A 22,711-nucleotide genomic window follows, 5' to 3' on the forward strand; every position below is an offset into this window, starting at 1 on the left:
TTAAGCAGGGTCATAAGAAACCAGCTGTCCGATCACACGCTATTGGAAAGACTCGAGCAGCAAATAGACCTCAACCACAAAGCGAATGAAAATCGCTTTGATTCGCTTGATCGGAGTGCAGCTGATAGTCAAAACCGTTTTGATAACATTGTCAAGCGCTTTGACTATCTTGATAAACTTCATGATGATGCAAAAGGCGAAAGAAGGCAAAGGTGCGCAACAATTGCAAGTGTGTTAAAAGTCGTTTTTCTTATTGCAATAATCGTGTTATTGTCTGTACAGTTGTACTACATTAATCAGCTCTTCTCAAGTTTCTCTGAATAACTTTTACAAACTAATTTCAGACTTTATTGTGATCCACTACTTCTTTTTCAGTGTCACTTTTATAAGTTATGTTCAGCTCTTTTCCCATACGCCTTTAACTCCTAAATGTACGCATATTTTACCACCTAAGCTGTTTATTCAGCGATACATGTTTAATAAATATGTATAAAATTGAAAAGTTAGTATATTATTTTACTTAATAAGTAAAAAAATAATTGGTATCAGTATTACACCGGAACAAAATAAATAAACTAACAATAGCGTAAATAAATAAAATAGGTAATACATTTCCTATTAAAAAATTTTTGAACATTTTTTGTGCCGTCATAACATTATGAAAAATGTTTTTAGGTTGGTGAAGTTATGATGCGACATACTTTAAAATACTAATATTTAAAATAATTTTTGTCTTACTTCATTAAACTCTGGAAAACTTATAAAAAAAATTTATTTATAATTTAATTCCACTGTTTTGTAGCTTTGTTTTGTTTTGAGGTCCTATATAAAATTATTTATCAATTTTTAAGAAGTTAAAAATTTACATTTAATTATCTAAAGAACACGTTTTATATATGTAGGCTACACATTTTTACAAATCGAGCAAATTTAATTACAAATTTTGTCTATAAGGGTTAAACTACTGAAAACAAAAATATAAAAGCAGGATAAAAAAATAAACTTTCTAAAGTTTGTTTTCAAGTCGTACAAAACCACTTTTTTTATTTTATAAATAACACAAGGTTTTCCATCTCAGTAACGAAAACAAAAAGCTACTGAGTTAAAGTGAAAATAAGTGCAACAAAGTAAAAAAAAGAGTAGTCCAGAAAACAAACACAAAAAGTTAAGTTTCCTTTGTTGATATTACTGTCACACAGAAAAAATACCATTTAATTTTCTTCTTCTTCAACTAAGTCTTTCAGGTTTACTCTTGATACTGGATTTCGGTCAATCATCCTGTTTATTAGTTTCCACAACAACATAACTCTATTTTGGTTATTAGTGTAAGAACGCATCTTCTTTGATTCGTAAAGCAAGGTTTTGCCCTTTATGGGTCCCAACTCTTGCTGATTCAAAACATCAACAATTTCACCGTCTTCAGAGAGTTTTCTGTTTATCATTTCAACTTCATCGCCAGTAAAATTCTCTATCATAAAATAGATCATCCGGAGCAGTTCCTGAACCGTCGATGCATCGAAGAGAACTTCTCCTATGAAGAGTTCGTATAAAGTGCAGCCGATTGACCAAACGTCACATGGATACCCAATTTTATGCCCCATTATGACGTCAGGATCGCGGTACTGAAGTGTTGTTATGACGTCATAGTTGAAATCTCTTTCCCAACGCACAGAACCAAGGTCGCAGAGTTTGATATCGGGCATAAAGTAAGAAAACATTTTAGTCTGGTCGTAGTAGAACCTGTTTAGTAAAAGTTTTTTTTAATGTTATACTTTAGATATTATTTTAAGATTTATTATTATATATATAAATTTTTAGTATAATAAATTGTAAAAAAACAAAAAAAAGTCATTTAACTCGGCTATAAGTTGTTTTAAACAAACATCATAAAGATCAGTAAAAAATGCACCTAATTAGTAAAAATCATAATTAAGTAAAGTCTTTATGTCCTATTAACCTGTTTAATAAAATATTTTCCGGCTTGATATCGCAATGCAACATTCCGTTTTTGTGAAGAAGATTCACCGCTTCAACTAGCTGCTTCGCCATTATTCTAACCTCTTGCGCTTTAAACGGCTGTTTATTAATCTCCATTGCCTTGCTCAGATTGGGGCCGTAAATCGGGTACACCAGGCAAGCCAAAGTGTGGTCAGTAAAACCATTGAGTACCTCGACCAAGTGGTTACAATTCCCATCAGCGTCGTGCAGACTGTCGAAAGCTTCCCGCTCATTATTTCCATACTCGTGTTCGACGGGTTTAATAGGTGAAAACCAAGCACTCCAAAATGGGCTATTTCATAAAAATCAATCCTATCCTTTATTTTTCAACCAACATTCTTCAAATACTCATAAAAAAACCATTAATAATATTATAAGAAACCTTCAGTTGTTAAAATTAGTTCAAAAACCGTTTTAGAGCAAATAAATGAAAATATATAGAAAATGTAACAAGTAAAACAAAAAGAAAAAAGCACTTGTGGTTTAACAAACTTATGTTTAAAACTAAAGTTTGTTACTATAAGTGCATTAATTTTAACTGTGAAGTATGAAGTAGAAGTGTCAAAATAGTTTATATAAAACATTTTATAGTTTTAATGACTACACTTGGTATGGTTTTTAGATAAAAGCTACTTTAGTTTGTGTGAGTATATTGATATAATTTGTTCTTTAACAGTTTTTTTAATCTAATATATCCATTAGTTTTTTGTTATGTGTTAAACATAGTTTGTAAAGTTAAGCTAAGCCTCAACGTCTTTATTAAGGTGTTTAATACTAATGAACTCATAAAAATAAGAGTGAAGCACTCTTTAAAAATAAATAAACGAATCAATAAATTTGTATAGTAAGTTACACCAACTAAACTATCAATCTCAAATTTATGGTTATAATATTAAATTAAAGTTTGGTTTGAAACATTTAAATTTACATATAAAGATTTTTTAAGTAGTTAATTAATAATTACAAATATAACAAAGATTTAAAGCTGAAATTAAAAACATAGCAGAGGTATTGGCTATGAACATAGTTCGAGTACTAACACCTGCTAATTGTTTCTAACTCATATCATGCAAGTTTGAAAGATACTCAAAGCTACAAAATAGTCTAAATTCAAAGCTTTGAAGTTTTTTAGCTCTATTATGCTTATTTTTTATCTTTTTTATAAAGTGTTTGGTGTTTTTTTAAGCAGAATTTGGTGCTCGACATGATGGTAAAGTTTATTTTTGAGAAAAACAAGGTTTAAAAAAAAGTTAAATAAAATTTCAAAAGTAAAACTTACTTGTTCATTTTCATTGAATTTTGTTGCTCAAAAATTTGCATAAATTTCCATATTTACAGTTATGTCTAGTTTTCAGATAAAAAAGATTTTAGCTTGTTTTTATCACTTAGGTAGACTTGCTGTTCTTATTATAAAAATATTTGACTAAAGTGCTTATGCAGTTGAATGTTTATACTAATGGAAGTTAACAAAAATAAACCTATAAAAAAATATTTTCAATCAACATTTGTTTTTGATTGTTGTGCTAAAATAATCAACTTAATTGAGTTTTGTTTGTTGAATAAATAAAGTAAAAAGGTTTATATTGTTTTAATAAATTTTTTCGTTCGTATACTCTTGTGTTATACATTTATTATTGTGAACAAGTTGTATAGTTTTACATTTAATGTTTGTTTTATTTTTGTACGTTTAATTATTTATACAAAACTTTTAAATTTAAACAGAAGTTTAAAACTGAAGTTAAAAATGTAGCACAGATGTTTGTTATCAACATAGTTCATATATTAGTATCTGCTATTAGTTTTAACTTTTAACTCATATGTTATTGAAAAATGTATTTTTTAAATATTCTCTAAAACAAGCAAAAAATGTATTTATAAGTTTTAAAAGTTCTATTTTGCTCATTTTTCATCCTTTTTATAAACTGTTTGGTGTTTTTTGAAGCAGGATTTGGTGCTCGACATGGTGGTAAAATTTATTTAAAAGTAAAACAATGTTTTAAAAAAACATAGACAAAAGTTTAAAAACAGGTTAACGTTTTTTTACTTTGCTTAACAGCATTGTTAGTGTTTTGATACGTCCCATTATAGTTTGTAAAGTTAAGCTAAACATTGGTGTTTGTATAAGTGTGTATTCTCATACTTATTGCAACTAAATGTTCTCTTTAATTCTAGAGTTAAGCATTAATTTATAAATAAGTACTACACTAATCAATAAGTTTTATCAACTAGATTTCAGTAGCTTTCAATGTAAATGTTAGCTGTTAGCTTAAAGTGTTAGATTATTGGTCATTTTTATCACTATGTTTTAAATGAAAAACATAAAAAAGTTTTAGTATAAAAAAAAGTTAAATCTTTACTTTAGTGAAACTTGACAAATAATACTGAAATAATTATGATAAAGTGAAACACCTTTTACAAGTTTGACAAAACTTAAAATTTAAATTCAAAGCTTTGAAGTTTTTAAGTTCTATTTTGCTTATTTTTCATCCTTTTTATAAAGTGTTTGGTGTTTTTTGAAGCAGAATTCGGCGCTCGACATGATGGTAAATTTATTTTTGAAAAAACCAAGGTTTAAAAAAAGTATAGCTAAAAGTTTAAAATTAGCTTAAAATTATCAAAGCGAGAGAAGAGAGAACTCGTGAATGTCACCAAGTGAATTTTTTGCACAAGATTTATTTGTTACGTAATTATACAAAAATTCTGTTTGCAGAAATTTTTTAAGAAATTGCAATTCATTTTAGGAAAGTTTTCATAGGAGTGGTAGGTCATCAAATTTTTACTTAAACTTTCTTTACATAAGTATTTTTAGAGTTTTCCTTTTATAAGTTTTTATAAGTAATAAAAGGTACTTAAAGTACAAGCACATACAATTCAAAACCAATCACTTAGTATGAATCACTTAGTATGAAAAAAATCAAAGTTGTCTTTAAAAGTTGAAACATGAACTGTTTATGGTTGAAAAAAAAGAACACAAAACAAATCTACATCATCTGCATGTTGCCAAAGTGATTTAAATCAACAGACTTCTACTTTATAGTGATGATCTTGTGTTTAATTATCTTTTTGTTTACAACTTCACAGAAAAGTCTTTAACTGTATGTGTCTTAAATCAGCAGACTTCTACTTTGTTGTGATAACCTTGTGTTTTACTTTCTTTTTGTTGACAACTTCACAGAAAAGTCTTTACCTGTATGTTGAAAAATTGTCTTAATTCAACAGACTTCTACTTTATTGTGATAATCATGTTCAATTCTGTTTGCAAAAATTTTTATGAAATTGCATTCATTAGTAAAATGTTGTGTTACTGGTAGCAGCTCTTGTCATTTTTTACTTTACTTTCATAAATCATTTTAGAGTTTACCTTTTTGTAAGTAATAAAAGGTACTAAAAGCAGACACATAAAATCAATTACTTGGTTTGAAAAAAATATTAGCATTGTCTTTAACAGTTGAAACTTAAACTGTTTATGCTAGAAAAGAAATGTAAATAATGTCTGTATGTTTTGAAAGTGTCTTGAATCAACAGTATTCTACTCTGATCATATGATTAATTATCTAATATTTTATGATTCCAGAGGAAAGTCTTTTCTTTATGTTGAAAAAGTATCTCAAACCAACAGTCTCCTACTCTTACCATATGATTAATTATCTTATTTTTTCATGGTTTCAGAGAAAATTCTTTACCTTTATGGTGAAAAAGTGTCTCAAATCAGCAGTCTGCTACATGAGTTATCATGTGTTTCTATTTAATCATAGTTGCACTGAAAAGTTTTTATTAAGCACAAACAAATTGGACATTTCTATTTCTACAGCAGTCATCTATATCAACCCTTGTAGCCACTAACCTTCTTGTGGCAATTTGAATATCAGGTCTGTTCTTGGTTTACTGCTCTTACTGAGGTAAGTGCTTTATATGTTATACAAAATAGTTAATGTTGAGATAATAAATGTCATATAAGATTATTTTTCAGGGCTGCCAAAATTTATTTTTTTAGTAGTGCTTTCTCAATTTTAAATACTTGAAAATTAATTGTTTCATTAAATATTGTCATTTTTTTGTAAATATAGAATATCATTAGTGTAAATTAGTGCTCAAACTCAATTGATATCAAGTAAAGTACATTAACAGCTTTTGCTGCTTAGTTTCTAATTTTATTCAAAATAAGCTGAAATTTGGTTAAAAGAGTACAGTTTTCGAATTGAAAGTGGCAGCCCTGGTATTCATAAATGCTAGTCATAAAATTATGAATTAATTACAATGCAAATTTTAGATTATAAAATATCCTATAGAGTTTCTAAAGTGTGCAAAATTAACTAAAAGCTGTTACTATTAAACTTCATTAGCTTTTCTATATGTCAAAACTTATGTGTTATGAATCTCTGTAATAAGATTACAATGTAAAATGTTCAATTACAATTTTAGAGCTAAAAATCAAGCTGTTCTTTTGTTTGTTGTAACTCTGAATGCTACAAGCTTTAAAATTAAGCAGTTAATTTTAAATCTTTGCACACTTTTAGAGACACATTGTTATTAACGGTTAAAGTAAATGTTTTATTATTATGTTTTTATCCACTAAGCAATTAAAACTATAGTGTAAAATGTTTGTGTATAAGTGATATACTTTATTACATGTGAACATGTAGGAACACAAGCAACATTAAGGCAGCTTGATCAACTGACTTATGTTGAGTGTTTTTGTATGTTCATATTACTAATTTAGATAAGAGTCTGGTTTGTTTCAGTCATTTTTAGTGTTTATAGTTAACAGTAAAATTCAAAGTTTAAGTGTATTATTACTTTGATTACCATTTAGTGGTTATTATAGTTGATGGAGTTATGATAAGTTAAATGTAACTAGCTGACAAAAACCAGACCTTTATCTGACTATGTATGATCTTTATAAAAAGGCTATGTTGTACTGATGTGTTAAACTTAATTTTTGGAGTATTAATAGTACTCAAAAATAGTCTTTGTTTGGAATTTTAATAGTGATATTATAAAATAAGTATTTGTTTAATCTTCAGCTTGATACTATGTGTAGCATTAAATCAAATATTATTTTGTTGGTTTCATTATACCAATGCTGTTTGATGATGTAGAACAAAAACTTATGATATACTATTAGACAGTGTCACCATAGAAATTCTTATCAAAGAGTATTTGAACATTTAGTAATAGTTAGTCTTTGAAAAAATATACAAGCATGTCTATGTCTCTGAACTGTTCAAAACATAACAAGAAATGATTAACCACTGTTTTTCCTGTTAAATATTTTAGAATTATGTAGCATAGTGTAATAATTGATAATGCTAATATAACTAAATTAGATAAGAGTCTGGTTGTTTGTTACTTGTAGTGTTTATGAAGTGTATTTAAAAGCTAGCAAATCTTTGATAACCATTTAATGTTTTATAGAGTTATTATAAGCAACTGTGACTAGCTGACAAAAGCCAGACTCTTATCTGACTAGATCAAGTATGACTTGCAGTGGCTTTATAGAATGACATGTGAAAATGGCTTTTTTTTTTTGAATATATGTTGTAAATCAGCCTAATAACAACAGTAAGCATTTATTTTATTAAAAGTTTTTGATTGATATTGTGTTAACATAACATCAAATCAAAATGTTTAAGTTAGCAGTACTCAAATTTAAGTTATAAGTTTTGGATACTGTTATTAGACTGTGTCACAACAAACAAAAAAGAAAAGACTATTTAACATGTCTCACACGAATTTTATGGTTATAGGTATTTATTATTACAATGATAACACCTTCGAAAAATTAATAATATTCCAAATTAAGATTAATCCTACTATTACCACCTAAAAAGACATTCATTTTTTAGTTAACAACTATATGGTAGTAAGTTAGGGTTATGTTTAAGGAGTACGCTATAAGGTAGTCACTTAATTTTTAAGCCAAGCCGCACAAATTTTTTTCAAAATGGGGATTTCCCCAAATCGAAACTTTTTTGGTAAATTTTTGGGTAGATTATTTAAAAAATCATTTTTTAGTCATTTCGCCGGCTCTGCCGGCGAAAAATTTTTCACTTTTTCTCCCAACCATTTTTACTTAAAAACCTAATTACGCTTTGAGCCCAGTTAGTAAGCCTGACAGCCAAACCAGATAAAAGTGTGGTACTGAGCTCTAAGAAGTAGTTCGGTTTTGAGTTAAAGTGGTAGCGGACAGCTTTCGTTATTTGTGCATAAGTCCCTTCCGCTGCGAGCTGCTCCTATCGGAGCAGCTCTTGCTCCCGGGACTTTTGCACAAATAACGAAAGCCGTCCTTTAGGCCGCGTCCTTATGCTGGTCGGCACCTAATTAGTTTTTTGTTTGATGTACGAGTAGTTACGCACAATTTTTTGGTATGTTATTTTTCTTTTAAACTCAATATTAACATATATAAATTACAAGTAAAGTTTTGTTTTATAGTATGTATCTTTGGTGTCGTACTACAAACGCTACAGATTTGTAGTAGACAGCCTGGTATTATTCTATAATAAACACTTCAACTTACTTTGTAATTTTATTTATCAGGATCATTTTATTGTCGTCATTTAACTAATTACATTGTTACACAGTATTAAATACCTAGTATGTCTAGTAAATAAATTACATCTTAGTTTGTTTGTGTATAAAGGTCTATTGAAAGTTAGTTATGGCAAGTTTGTAATACACCAAAGCTAATCATTTGTTTAGTTGTTATGGCATTTATAATTATCTACTAAAACTTATATGTTAAGTAACATTCTGTAGTAGGTACATTGAATTAATTTATATTACATTTAACATTTGGTATATGTCTATTTCAAGTTTGACCACTGTTTTGATTATATGTATTATTACTTTGTTGATCAGCAGGTCTGATAACATCTTTTGTTGGTTACTTGATAAACTATACAAAGTAAGTGAGTACATTAACTTCTCGTTTTAATTAGTATCGTTGTCACTCCACAACAACTTAAATTTTGGAAAATCTACGCTAAAGTTTTCCATTTACACAAGTAAGTATTTACGTCTTAACTTGTATAAAACAGTTTAGGCATTTTTTAAATTAGACTCTAATAAATCAGACTGTTTTTGTCCACGATTTTTCAAGTAATTATGTGATATTTTTCATTTTTACCTTTTTACTATTATTACGTCATCACTTTGTAGTCTTATACAGTTTAAACTTAGTTTAGCATAAATTTCACTTACACTTTAGTTGTATGTGTATGGTATGTTTTATAAATTATTTAATTGCTCTATATTTTTAAGTTGAATAAAGCAACTTATATAGTAATGAATAACACTAACTATATGTCCATGTATTGGATAATGTGCATCTTAATTAAACTAACAGATACAAATATATATGGCAATTAGCTCTTAAATATTTTACTGCTGTATATAAATGAATCTAATTTTTATATGATTTACATGATCGTTTCTAGTTTTATATCACAAACAACATATGTATTTAGCTATAAATTTAAAACATTAAACTGTTTCTTTTAAGTAATAATTACAGTTCAAATAAAATTCCATTTAGAGCCTTTATGAGTTTAAAGGTCTCTATTAGATTTAACCATTATATATAACTTTATTTACCACCGTATGTGTTAAAATAAATAAACAATGGTAGGTACCAGCTCTGTACTTTTGATAAAATAAATCAAATACCGTTACACCGACTAAGTACCATTATAATTTTAAGTTTTTATTTTTAGTTATATTTTAATAACAATTATTTAGTGCCATCTAAGCCAAGGTTTTGGTCTACAGGGTTTTTTATGTGTATCATATACAATGCTTTCTAATGTCTTATATCTAAGCATAAATTTGCTGTTAATTAGTTTGAAAGACATTAATATCCTTTTTACCTATGTTTTGAAGTACATCTACTAAGTTTAAGTTTTTTAAAGTATCTTTTTTTTCTCGGTTAACCTTAACACCTTTCATTATTTTAAAAAATCAAATCATTTCGTCTATGTAAAATGAAGGGTAAACTTGGTCTTTTAACTGTAGAAACGCCTGGGATTAATGTAGTTCAGCCTTACATTCTTTATTATACTTCTGCTTAATTAGACATTACAATCAATAATCTTAAATTTATCATTATTATAAGCAACCACGTGAATTTATTTGACATAAAAGTCCAGGCAGGTAAATTAGAATTCCTGGCATTGATGATTTAAAAATTTAGATATTCTACCACATTTTATTCATACCCATATAATTTTCATTACTGGCTGGTTCAACAAAATATAAAAACGACAACGTAAATGCTTGTGATGTTTCTAAAGCTTTGCTTTGTGATATAAATACTGTTATAATGTTGATTTTAATTTTGAAATATATCTCCTTTGCTTTAGTTCTGATTTTCGATAATATATAAACTGTTAGGTTATATTTGCATCTGTTTTGCCATAATAGCTAATTAAAGCTGGATAAGTTTGTTTAATTTATAAAGTTTTAATACTTTAAATGTACAAAAAAAAGTTTTGCTGAATTTTTCTTATTATCAAAGCATTTAATCAGTTTTGTTCTTTTAAATTAGATTTAAGCAACAAAAATCTAAACTGCCTTTAATAAGTACACTTGCTCTGCTTATGCAGCTTTTGAATGGAAAACTTTCAAGTATTAAAATTCACGTAAACGTTATGTGTAAAAAAAAAACAGTCTTATCTTTGTAAATATGTTTCAAATAAAAAAATAATAGCAATTTACAGAAAGGTAAACTAATAAGTACTAAATGAACTTATTTAATTCTAAAATTTTTAAACTTTATATACCAGCATTGAAGTCAACAAGCAAGTGGTTGTGTGGTTCAGCGATCGCCGACCCGATGCGTGAGCAGAAGGTCGCGAGATCGAGTCCGGTGGTAATCAGTTTTGTTGATAAAATTTTATCAATATTTTAGGTTTAATTAGTCAGCATCTTAAATTATTCTTTAACTTTACTATGTACAAAAGTATTCCGTTTTCAAAACAATAATTCCGTAACAGAAGGTATTTACAAATATCAACGAATAGAATAAACTTAGTTCAAAAAACATAAACTGAATAGAATAGTTCTAATTTCATTAAAAACAAACACAAAGAACTAAAATATGGTTAGAAAAGTTGTTAAAAAAGTTATGCTTTGGTGTTAATTTTTCTGTGTTGACTTAAATGATTTGAAGAAACTTTCACCTTACCTCTAACCGATTTTCTAATTTCCACGCCAATGCAAAATGGGATCAAAAAAAAGCGACCTTGGAGTTTTAAGCTGATTTATTTTAAATGTGGCTACACACAAACAGATTGTGAACATTTTGAAACGACTCAAATGAAGTTTTGTTGAGGAATTTTTGATTTTATGTTATTTTTATGACTTTTTGTAAGTTTTCCAGTTTTTTTTTTCGGAAAATGAGCAATGATACCAAAAAGCTTTCTTTGAATATGTTAAGAAAAAAAATTACTGACCAACGGTAAGGGTTGCGATTAGATTAATAGTAAAACTAACTGACTGTGCAATAGTGTGTTAACAAGTGAACTGTCTTTGAAAGGTATAAAAATCATCAAAAATTGTTTAATGTTGTATTTATACACTACTTTTTGATACAGCTTCAAATTAACTCCATTGTGCTTATTCCAATAAAATATTTTGGGTTCGAGTTTCATTGATAGTTGCCAAAACATCGATTATGAAAATAATTTTGTTATCTATACTGGAAAATGTAATAGCATGCAAGTGGAATCCTGGCGGAGAGGTCACCACCGTTGCCTTCCAATCCAGAGACCCGAGTTCGAGTCCGCACTGCAAAACTTTTTAACTAACAAAATTTCGTTGACTTTTTTAATCTTATTTTTTTAGTTTAACTATTTTCAATAACTAAGAATTTTTACTTTAATTAGCATCTATGTTACAGCTCATAAAAGGTAGGTTACTTTTCTTCATTTCTATTTTTTTTGTGAATTATTTTCTTGTTTTATAGTTAGTATATATAATGCTGATACTATTTATCTTTTAAACTAATAACATTAAATAATATAACAAAGTTAATTTTATAAATATTTATTAAAAACGAATAACTGAATTAACAGCTAAGGCGGTAAAAATTAACAATAAATCACAAGAGTATAAAAAAAAATAAAAATATAAAATATAAAAAAAAACGAGTAGTATGTCTATGACTAATAAGAAAACGAATAAAAATTCATTGTGTTAGTAAAAAGTAAAAAAAATATAAAAAATTATACTGTATTACTTGAATTAGAGATATTTGCATAAAAGTAGTTATGTATTTAACATATAAAAATTAAGCTATTGTCTTTACAGAAGTAATAAACGACAACAGTTTTGCATTTTATGATGTGTTTCAACTTTAAGTTATTATGAACTTATACATTAAACTTAAATTATAGTTCACAATATCTGTAAGATCCGTAATAACTATAAAAGTAATATAAAAGTAAATAAAATAAAAGTATTACAAAAAAATTCCTATTCATTTTCACTAAAACTTTAATCTAACAAAACTTTTCGTAGTTTAAACTAAGTAATATTAATTGTTAATGTAATCAACTAGGTTTTTTGCAAACAATAATAACTAATGATGTCCAAAATAATCGTGTGAAGAAGTTTAAAATTTATTAGTTTTTAATAGCGATGATTACTATTCATAGAATAAGTGATGCATAAAATATTTACATAACTTCATAATATATTGTTAAATAAAGTTTCAATTAACAAAAAAAAGAATATAAAACAAGTTATGTTATAACTTGATATAAACAAAGTCTACAATTTAATAACCTTTAATTAGGGTTTAAACGAATTATTTTAATTTAAAAAGAATAATTTAAACCAATTTTTTTATTTGTTTATATGAAAATCCCCAGCTAAACACAAGTGATAAAGTAAGTACAACATTGTAGGCACATTAAGCAATAGTATTAAAAAACCGATTATACAAACAACTTTAATTTATAAATTCGCTGTATTCAGTATTTTCACCAAAAAAAAATATACAGGCATGTTTTTCCATACATTCTATTATCATTTAATTAATTCAATTCATTTTTGTACTAAAATATTTATTTTTAATTTTTTTAATCAAGATTAAATCAAAAAATAAGCTAAAAAAAATTATCACAGACTAACAGTATTTTTTTTTCTAATACAAAAATTTTTCAAAGTTATATTAACTTTGACTAACAATAAATTATATATACTACCTTGAAGTCGGCAAACTTCAACTCAAAGAAGCGTTTATGGTTAGACTGGTTTTTATTAATTAAAAAAACAGCTAACGCAGTAGGAGCAAGATAAAAACTGTTTTCTGTTTACAAAAATTTCAACTTATTATCTTTTTGCCTGTGTGTAAATTGCTTCCGTTTTTGAGTTTTAATTCATTACACACTTTACGTAATTTTTAACTTTGAAATAAAATTGTTTAAACATGTTGTTGTAGAGGTTATTAAATTGTAATTAATCGTTGTACGTAAAAAATTTCTAATTATAAACTGGTTCCATTGCTGCTTTACGAAACAGAACTAAGTTTTAAAGGCATAAGTTCGGTTTAAATTTAAAAAAATTACAAACTAGTTTAAATGTTAAGAATATTTTCTGGTTTAGTTTAAATTTAGCTAAAACTTTAGTTTCTTTATCAACGGTGGTTTTAATAATTTTATGAAAAATTTAGTTTTATTTTCTATTATTTATGAGCATCTTTAAAGTTTTTAAGTTAAGTTTAGAAAAGTAATAACAGAATTACATTAATGGTACTAATGGTCTCTTAAATAAAAAATATACTGCTAAGTTGTAATTTTAATCAATGATTAAGTTATTTTGAATTGTATTATGTAATCAGTAGTAAGACAGTTAAAAGCTGTAGATATCACCAGTAGACATAAATACTAGCATAAATCAAAAATAAAAAAATTCAATTTAAATAAAGGTGTTTATTATTACCATACTGAAAATACTGACAACTTAATTATTATAGTTTTTAAGATAAAATTTACGTATAATTTTTTTTAACTGTAAGTGTAATGAAAATTATTAAATATATAATTAAATGAAGCTTGGATATAAAGTAAATAAAAGTTTTTTTTTCCAAATTTAGTATTAACGTAACATATACAAAACAAATCTAAGTAACACAGCTTTATAATTTTTTCTGAAAGACATTTATTAAATAAGTAGTCAATATTCAAATGTTAATTCAGATATTTTTAATTTGTTCTACAGTACTATTTTGTATTAAATCTCAATAAGTAGTTTTGTTTTTCTTGATAACCACGCCATACTTTTTAAAACTGTTTTAAGGTTGTAAATTATTCAAAGATATTACTGTATACTTTTTAATGTCTGGTTTTTTTAAGCGGTACATTGAGTATATACTGTGGTGATGAGAAGATAAAAAACATAATAAAGAATTATAACAATTGTAAGAACATTTTTTTTAATTATTTTATAACGATGATTATTTCTACAGCTTTTGTACTTGATTGAAAAACAAACACCTGTCATGCATTCAGAGCCGAAGAAATACAGTGAGAAAGTATTTCAATCCATTTACCAGTATGTTCTAGTATCCAGCAGTTCAACGACTAATCAAAATCCTGAAATCCATAGTACCAACTATTCGACACTGACCAAGTTTCCCGGATCAACCTACAGTATAACACCTTCTGATGAACAAAGGGCTTACGAACAATATCGTATACAATGCGAACAGGCATATAGAGGAATGAGAATATTGAGTGGTGTTGAAAATTATCCACATTCTAGAGTTTCTTCTGACATTCCAAAATCTTTAAACAGTTCTGCTCCGCCATATTCTCCAAGATTTGGTAGTACAAGACCTTATAACACCAACCAAGTACCTTCTACGACAAGTGTAGCTGCTACGATGTACTTGGCTAATACTGATTTAACAGCTTCTAGGAATAATAGTGCTTCAAACGTTTTTGGTCCAACACGCAGTCATGATCCATCTGGTTCGAGATTTCTCGGAAGTTACCTTCAAAAAGAACCAATCACCGGTAACCACAACTTGCCAATGTTCGATTTCAATCGTGTTAACTCCACATTAAGCAGGGTCATAAGAAACCAGCTGTCCGATCACACGCTATTGGAAAGACTCGAGCAGCAAATAGACCTCAACCACAAAGCGAATGAAAATCGCTTTGATTCGCTTGATCGGAGTGCAGCTGATAGTCAAAACCGTTTTGATAACATTGTCAAGCGCTTTGACTATCTTGATAAACTTCATGATGATGCAAAAGGCGAAAGAAGGCAAAGGTGCGCAACAATTGCAAGTGTGTTAAAAGTCGTTTTTCTTATTGCAATAATCGTGTTATTGTCTGTACAGTTGTACTACATTAATCAGCTCTTCTCAAGTTTCTCTGAATAACTTTTACAAACTAATTTCAGACTTTATTGTGATCCACTACTTCTTTTTCAGTGTCACTTTTATAAGTTATGTTCAGCTCTTTTCCCATACGCCTTTAACTCCTAAATGTACGCATATTTTACCACCTAAGCTGTTTATTCAGCGATACATGTTTAATAAATATGTATAAAATTGAAAAGTTAGTATATTATTTTACTTAATAAGTAAAAAAATAATTGGTATCAGTATTACACCGGAACAAAATAAATAAACTAACAATAGCGTAAATAAATAAAATAGGTAATACATTTCCTATTAAAAAATTTTTGAACATTTTTTGTGCCGTCATAACATTATGAAAAATGTTTTTAGGTTGGTGAAGTTATGATGCGACATACTTTAAAATACTAATATTTAAAATAATTTTTGTCTTACTTCATTAAACTCTGGAAAACTTATAAAAAAAATTTATTTATAATTTAATTCCACTGTTTTGTAGCTTTGTTTTGTTTTGAGGTCCTATATAAAATTATTTATCAATTTTTAAGAAGTTAAAAATTTACATTTAATTATCTAAAGAACACGTTTTATATATGTAGGCTACACATTTTTACAAATCGAGCAAATTTAATTACAAATTTTGTCTATAAGGGTTAAACTACTGAAAACAAAAATATAAAAGCAGGATAAAAAAATAAACTTTCTAAAGTTTGTTTTCAAGTCGTACAAAACCACTTTTTTTATTTTATAAATAACACAAGGTTTTCCATCTCAGTAACGAAAACAAAAAGCTACTGAGTTAAAGTGAAAATAAGTGCAACAAAGTAAAAAAAAGAGTAGTCCAGAAAACAAACACAAAAAGTTAAGTTTCCTTTGTTGATATTACTGTCACACAGAAAAAATACCATTTAATTTTCTTCTTCTTCAACTAAGTCTTTCAGGTTTACTCTTGATACTGGATTTCGGTCAATCATCCTGTTTATTAGTTTCCACAACAACATAACTCTATTTTGGTTATTAGTGTAAGAACGCATCTTCTTTGATTCGTAAAGCAAGGTTTTGCCCTTTATGGGTCCCAACTCTTGCTGATTCAAAACATCAACAATTTCACCGTCTTCAGAGAGTTTTCTGTTTATCATTTCAACTTCATCGCCAGTAAAATTCTCTATCATAAAATAGATCATCCGGAGCAGTTCCTGAACCGTCGATGCATCGAAGAGAACTTCTCCTATGAAGAGTTCGTATAAAGTGCAGCCGATTGACCAAACGTCACATGGATACCCAATTTTATGCCCCATTATGACGTCAGGATCGCGGTACTGAAGTGTTGTTATGACGTCATAGTTGAAATCTCTTTCCCAACGCACAGAACCAAGGTCGCAGAGTTTGATATCGGGCATAAAGTAAGAAAACATTTTAGTCTGGTCGTAGTAGAACCTGTTTAGTAAAAGTTTTTTTTAATGTTATACTTTAGATATTATTTTAAGATTTATTATTATATATATAAATTTTTAGTATAATAAATTGTAAAAAAACAAAAAAAAGTCATTTAACTCGGCTATAAGTTGTTTTAAACAAACATCATAAAGATCAGTAAAAAATGCACCTAATTAGTAAAAATCATAATTAAGTAAAGTCTTTATGTCCTATTAACCTGTTTAATAAAATATTTTCCGGCTTGATATCGCAATGCAACATTCCGTTTTTGTGAAGAAGATTCACCGCTTCAACTAGCTGCTTCGCCATTATTCTAACCTCTTGCGCTTTAAACGGCTGTTTATTAATCTCCATTGCCTTGCTCAGATTGGGGCCGTAAATCGGGTACACCAGGCAAGCCAAAGTGTGGTCAGTAAAACCATTGAGTACCTCGACCAAGTGGTTACAATTCCCATCAGCGTCGTGCAGACTGTCGAAAGCTTCCCGCTCATTATTTCCATACTCGTGTTCGACGGGTTTAATAGGTGAAAACCAAGCACTCCAAAATGGGCTATTTCATAAAAATCAATCCTATCCTTTATTTTTCAACCAACATTCTTCAAATACTCATAAAAAAACCATTAATAATATTATAAGAAACCTTCAGTTGTTAAAATTAGTTCAAAAACCGTTTTAGAGCAAATAAATGAAAATATATAGAAAATGTAACAAGTAAAACAAAAAGAAAAAAGCACTTGTGGTTTAACAAACTTATGTTTAAAACTAAAGTTTGTTACTATAAGTGCATTAATTTTAACTGTGAAGTATGAAGTAGAAGTGTCAAAATAGTTTATATAAAACATTTTATAGTTTTAATGACTACACTTGGTATGGTTTTTAGATAAAAGCTACTTTAGTTTGTGTGAGTATATTGATATAATTTGTTCTTTAACAGTTTTTTTAATCTAATATATCCATTAGTTTTTTGTTATGTGTTAAACATAGTTTGTAAAGTTAAGCTAAGCCTCAACGTCTTTATTAAGGTGTTTAATACTAATGAACTCATAAAAATAAGAGTGAAGCACTCTTTAAAAATAAATAAACGAATCAATAAATTTGTATAGTAAGTTACACCAACTAAACTATCAATCTCAAATTTATGGTTATAATATTAAATTAAAGTTTGGTTTGAAACATTTAAATTTACATATAAAGATTTTTTAAGTAGTTAATTAATAATTACAAATATAACAAAGATTTAAAGCTGAAATTAAAAACATAGCAGAGGTATTGGCTATGAACATAGTTCGAGTACTAACACCTGCTAATTGTTTCTAACTCATATCATGCAAGTTTGAAAGATACTCAAAGCTACAAAATAGTCTAAATTCAAAGCTTTGAAGTTTTTTAGCTCTATTATGCTTATTTTTTATCTTTTTTATAAAGTGTTTGGTGTTTTTTTAAGCAGAATTTGGTGCTCGACATGATGGTAAAGTTTATTTTTGAGAAAAACAAGGTTTAAAAAAAAGTTAAATAAAATTTCAAAAGTAAAACTTACTTGTTCATTTTCATTGAATTTTGTTGCTCAAAAATTTGCATAAATTTCCATATTTACAGTTATGTCTAGTTTTCAGATAAAAAAGATTTTAGCTTGTTTTTATCACTTAGGTAGACTTGCTGTTCTTATTATAAAAATATTTGACTAAAGTGCTTATGCAGTTGAATGTTTATACTAATGGAAGTTAACAAAAATAAACCTATAAAAAAATATTTTCAATCAACATTTGTTTTTGATTGTTGTGCTAAAATAATCAACTTAATTGAGTTTTGTTTGTTGAATAAATAAAGTAAAAAGGTTTATATTGTTTTAATAAATTTTTTCGTTCGTATACTCTTGTGTTATACATTTATTATTGTGAACAAGTTGTATAGTTTTACATTTAATGTTTGTTTTATTTTTGTACGTTTAATTATTTATACAAAACTTTTAAATTTAAACAGAAGTTTAAAACTGAAGTTAAAAATGTAGCACAGATGTTTGTTATCAACATAGTTCATATATTAGTATCTGCTATTAGTTTTAACTTTTAACTCATATGTTATTGAAAAATGTATTTTTTAAATATTCTCTAAAACAAGCAAAAAATGTATTTATAAGTTTTAAAAGTTCTATTTTGCTCATTTTTCATCCTTTTTATAAACTGTTTGGTGTTTTTTGAAGCAGGATTTGGTGCTCGACATGGTGGTAAAATTTATTTAAAAGTAAAACAATGTTTTAAAAAAACATAGACAAAAGTTTAAAAACAGGTTAACGTTTTTTTACTTTGCTTAACAGCATTGTTAGTGTTTTGATACGTCCCATTATAGTTTGTAAAGTTAAGCTAAACATTGGTGTTTGTATAAGTGTGTATTCTCATACTTATTGCAACTAAATGTTCTCTTTAATTCTAGAGTTAAGCATTAATTTATAAATAAGTACTACACTAATCAATAAGTTTTATCAACTAGATTTCAGTAGCTTTCAATGTAAATGTTAGCTGTTAGCTTAAAGTGTTAGATTATTGGTCATTTTTATCACTATGTTTTAAATGAAAAACATAAAAAAGTTTTAGTATAAAAAAAAGTTAAATCTTTACTTTAGTGAAACTTGACAAATAATACTGAAATAATTATGATAAAGTGAAACACCTTTTACAAGTTTGACAAAACTTAAAATTTAAATTCAAAGCTTTGAAGTTTTTAAGTTCTATTTTGCTTATTTTTCATCCTTTTTATAAAGTGTTTGGTGTTTTTTGAAGCAGAATTCGGCGCTCGACATGATGGTAAATTTTTTTTTTGAAAAAACCAAGGTTTAAAAAAAGTATAGCTAAAAGTTTAAAATTAGCTTAAAATTATCAAAGCGAGAGAAGAGAGAACTCGTGAATGTCACCAAGTGAATTTTTTGCACAAGATTTATTTGTTACGTAATTATACAAAAATTCTGTTTGCAGAAATTTTTTAAGAAATTGCAATTCATTTTAGGAAAGTTTTCATAGGAGTGGTAGGTCATCAAATTTTTACTTAAACTTTCTTTACATAAGTATTTTTAGAGTTTTCCTTTTATAAGTTTTTATAAGTAATAAAAGGTACTTAAAGTACAAGCACATACAATTCAAAACCAATCACTTAGTATGAATCACTTAGTATGAAAAAAATCAAAGTTGTCTTTAAAAGTTGAAACATGAACTGTTTATGGTTGAAAAAAAAGAACACAAAACAAATCTACATCATCTGCATGTTGCCAAAGTGATTTAAATCAACAGACTTCTACTTTATAGTGATGATCTTGTGTTTAATTATCTTTTTGTTTACAACTTCACAGAAAAGTCTTTAACTGTATGTTGAAAAACTGTCTTAAATCAGCAGACTTCTACTTTGTTGTGATAACCTTGTGTTTTACTTTCTTTTTGTTGACAATTTCACAGAAAAGTCTTTACCTGTATGTTGAAAAATTGTCTTAATTCAACAGACTTCTACTTTATTGTGATAATCATGTTCAATTCTGTTTGCAAAAATTTTTATGAAATTGCATTCATTAGTAAAATGTTGTGTTACTGGTAGCAGCTCTTGTCATTTTTTACTTTACTTTCATAAATCATTTTAGAGTTTACCTTTTTGTAAGTAATAAAAGGTACTAAAAGCAGACACATAAAATCAATTACTTGGTTTGAAAAAAATATTAGCATTGTCTTTAACAGTTGAAACTTAAACTGTTTATGCTAGAAAAGAAATGTAAATAATGTCTGTATGTTTTGAAAGTATCTTGAATCAACAGTATTCTACTCTGATCATATGATTAATTATCTAATATTTTATGATTTCAGAGGAAAGTTTTTTCTTTATGTTGAAAAAGTATCTCAAACCAACAGTCTCCTACTCTTACCATATGATTAATTATCTTTTTTTTTTCATGATTTCAGAGAAAATTCTTTACCTTTATGGTGAAAAAGTGTCTCAAATCAGCAGTCTGCTACATGAGTTATCATGTGTTTCTATTTAATCATAGTTGCACTGAAAAGTTTTTATTAAGCACAAACAAATTGGACATTTCTATTTCTACAGCAGTCATCTATATCAACCCTTGTAGCCACTAACCTTCTTGTGGCAATTTGAATATCAGGTCTGTTCTTGGTTTACTGCTCTTACTGAGGTAAGTGCTTTATATGTTATACAAAATAGTTAATGTTAAGATAATAAATTTCATACAAGATTATTTTTCAGGGCTGCCAAAACTTATTTTTTTAGTAGTGCTTTCTCAATTTTAAATACTTGAAAATTAATTGTTTCATTAAATATTGTCATTTTTTTGTAAATATAGAATATCATTAGTGTAAATTAGTGCTCAAACTCAATTGATATCAAGTAAAGTACATTAACAGCTTTTGCTGCTTCTAATTTTATTCAAATTAAGCTGAAATTTGGTTAAAAGAGTACAGTTTTCGAATTGAAGAGTGGCAGCCCTGGTATTCATAAATGCTAGTCATAAAATTATGAATTAATTACAATGAAAATTTTAGATTATAAAATATCCTATAGAGTTTCTAAAGTGTGCAAAATTAACTAAAAGCTGTTACTATTAAACTTCATTAGCTTTTCTATATGTCAAAACTTATGTGTTATGAATCTCTGTAATAAGATTACAATGTAAAATGTTCAATTACAATTTTAGAGCTAAAAATCAAGCTGTTCTTTTGTTTGTTGTAACTCTGAATGCTACAAGCTTTAAAATTAAGCAGTTAATTTTAAATCTTTGCACACTTTTAGAGACACATTGTTATTAACGGTTAAAGTAAATGTTTTATTATTATGTTTTTATCCACTAAGCAATTAAAACTATAGTGTAAAATGTTTGTGTATAAGTGATATACTTTATTACATGTGAACATGTAGGAACACAAGCAACATTAAGGCAGCTTGATCAACTGACTTATGTTGAGTGTTTTTGTATGTTCATATTACTAATTTAGATAAGAGTCTGGTTTGTTTCAGTCACTTTTAGTGTTTATAGTTAACAGTAAAATTCAAAGTTTAAGTGTATTATTACTTTGATTACCATTTAGTGGTTATTATAGTTGATGGAGTTATGATAAGTTAAATGTAACTAGCTGACAAAAACCAGACCTTTATCTGACTATGTATGATCTTTATAAAAAGGCTATGTTGTACTGATGTGTTAAACTTAATTTTTGGAGTATTAATAGTACTCAAAAATAGTCTTTGTTTGGAATTTTAATAGTGATATTATAAAACAAGTATTTGTTTAATCTTCAGCTTGATACTATGTGTAGCATTAAATCAAATATTATTTTGTTGGTTTCATTATACAAATGCTGTTTGATGATGTAGAACAAAAACTTATGATATACTATTAGACAGTGTCACCATAGAAATTCTTATCAAAGAGTATTTGAACATTTAGTAATAGTTAGTCTTTGAAAAAATATACAAGCATGTCTATGTCTCTGAACTGTTCAAAACATAACAAGAAATGATTAACCACTGTTTTTCCTGATAAATATTTTAGAATTATGTAGCATAGTGTAATAATTGATAATGCTAATATAACTAAATTAGATAAGAGTCTGGTTGTTTGTTACTTGTAGTGTTTATGAAGTGTATTTAAAAGCTAGCAAATCTTTGATAACCATTTAATGTTTTATAGAGTTATTATAAGCAACTGTTACTAGCTGACAAAAGCCAGACTCTTATCTGACTAGATCAAGTATGATTTGCAGTGGCTTTATAGAATGACATGTGAAAATGGCTTTTTTTTTTTGAATATTTGTTGTAAATCAGCCTAATAAGAACAGTAAGCATTTATTTTATTAAAGTTTTCGATTGATATTGTGTTAACATAACATCAAATCAAAATGTTTAAGTTAGCAGTACTCA

General features: G+C 27.2%; 2 protein-coding genes across 2 annotated transcripts; both read right to left on the minus strand.

The window, feature by feature from the left end:
- Positions 1 to 1,211: 1,211 nt before the first annotated feature.
- LOC145846468 (dual specificity protein kinase CLK1-like) lies at positions 1,212 to 5,816 on the minus strand. The gene is made up of 3 exons (XM_082953227.1): positions 5,785 to 5,816; positions 1,958 to 2,290; positions 1,212 to 1,740 (listed from the first exon to the last, which is right to left on the minus strand). Exons 1-3 carry the CDS (start codon positions 5,814 to 5,816, stop codon positions 1,212 to 1,214), a joined length of 894 nt encoding a protein of 297 aa, XP_082809353.1.
- A 10,456-nt stretch (positions 5,817 to 16,272) lies between these two features.
- Positions 16,273 to 20,888, minus strand: LOC145846469 (dual specificity protein kinase CLK1-like). The gene is made up of 3 exons (XM_082953228.1): positions 20,857 to 20,888; positions 17,019 to 17,351; positions 16,273 to 16,801 (listed from the first exon to the last, which is right to left on the minus strand). The coding sequence occupies exons 1-3, from the start codon at positions 20,886 to 20,888 to the stop codon at positions 16,273 to 16,275; spliced, it is 894 nt and encodes a 297-aa protein (XP_082809354.1).
- Between the last annotated feature and the right edge of the window lie 1,823 nt (positions 20,889 to 22,711).

Source organism: Thalia democratica, unplaced genomic scaffold, assembly GCF_965202585.1.
Source record: "Thalia democratica unplaced genomic scaffold, ktThaDemo2.hap1.1 HAP1_SCAFFOLD_456, whole genome shotgun sequence".
Lineage (NCBI taxonomy): Eukaryota > Metazoa > Chordata > Thaliacea > Salpida > Salpidae > Thalia > Thalia democratica.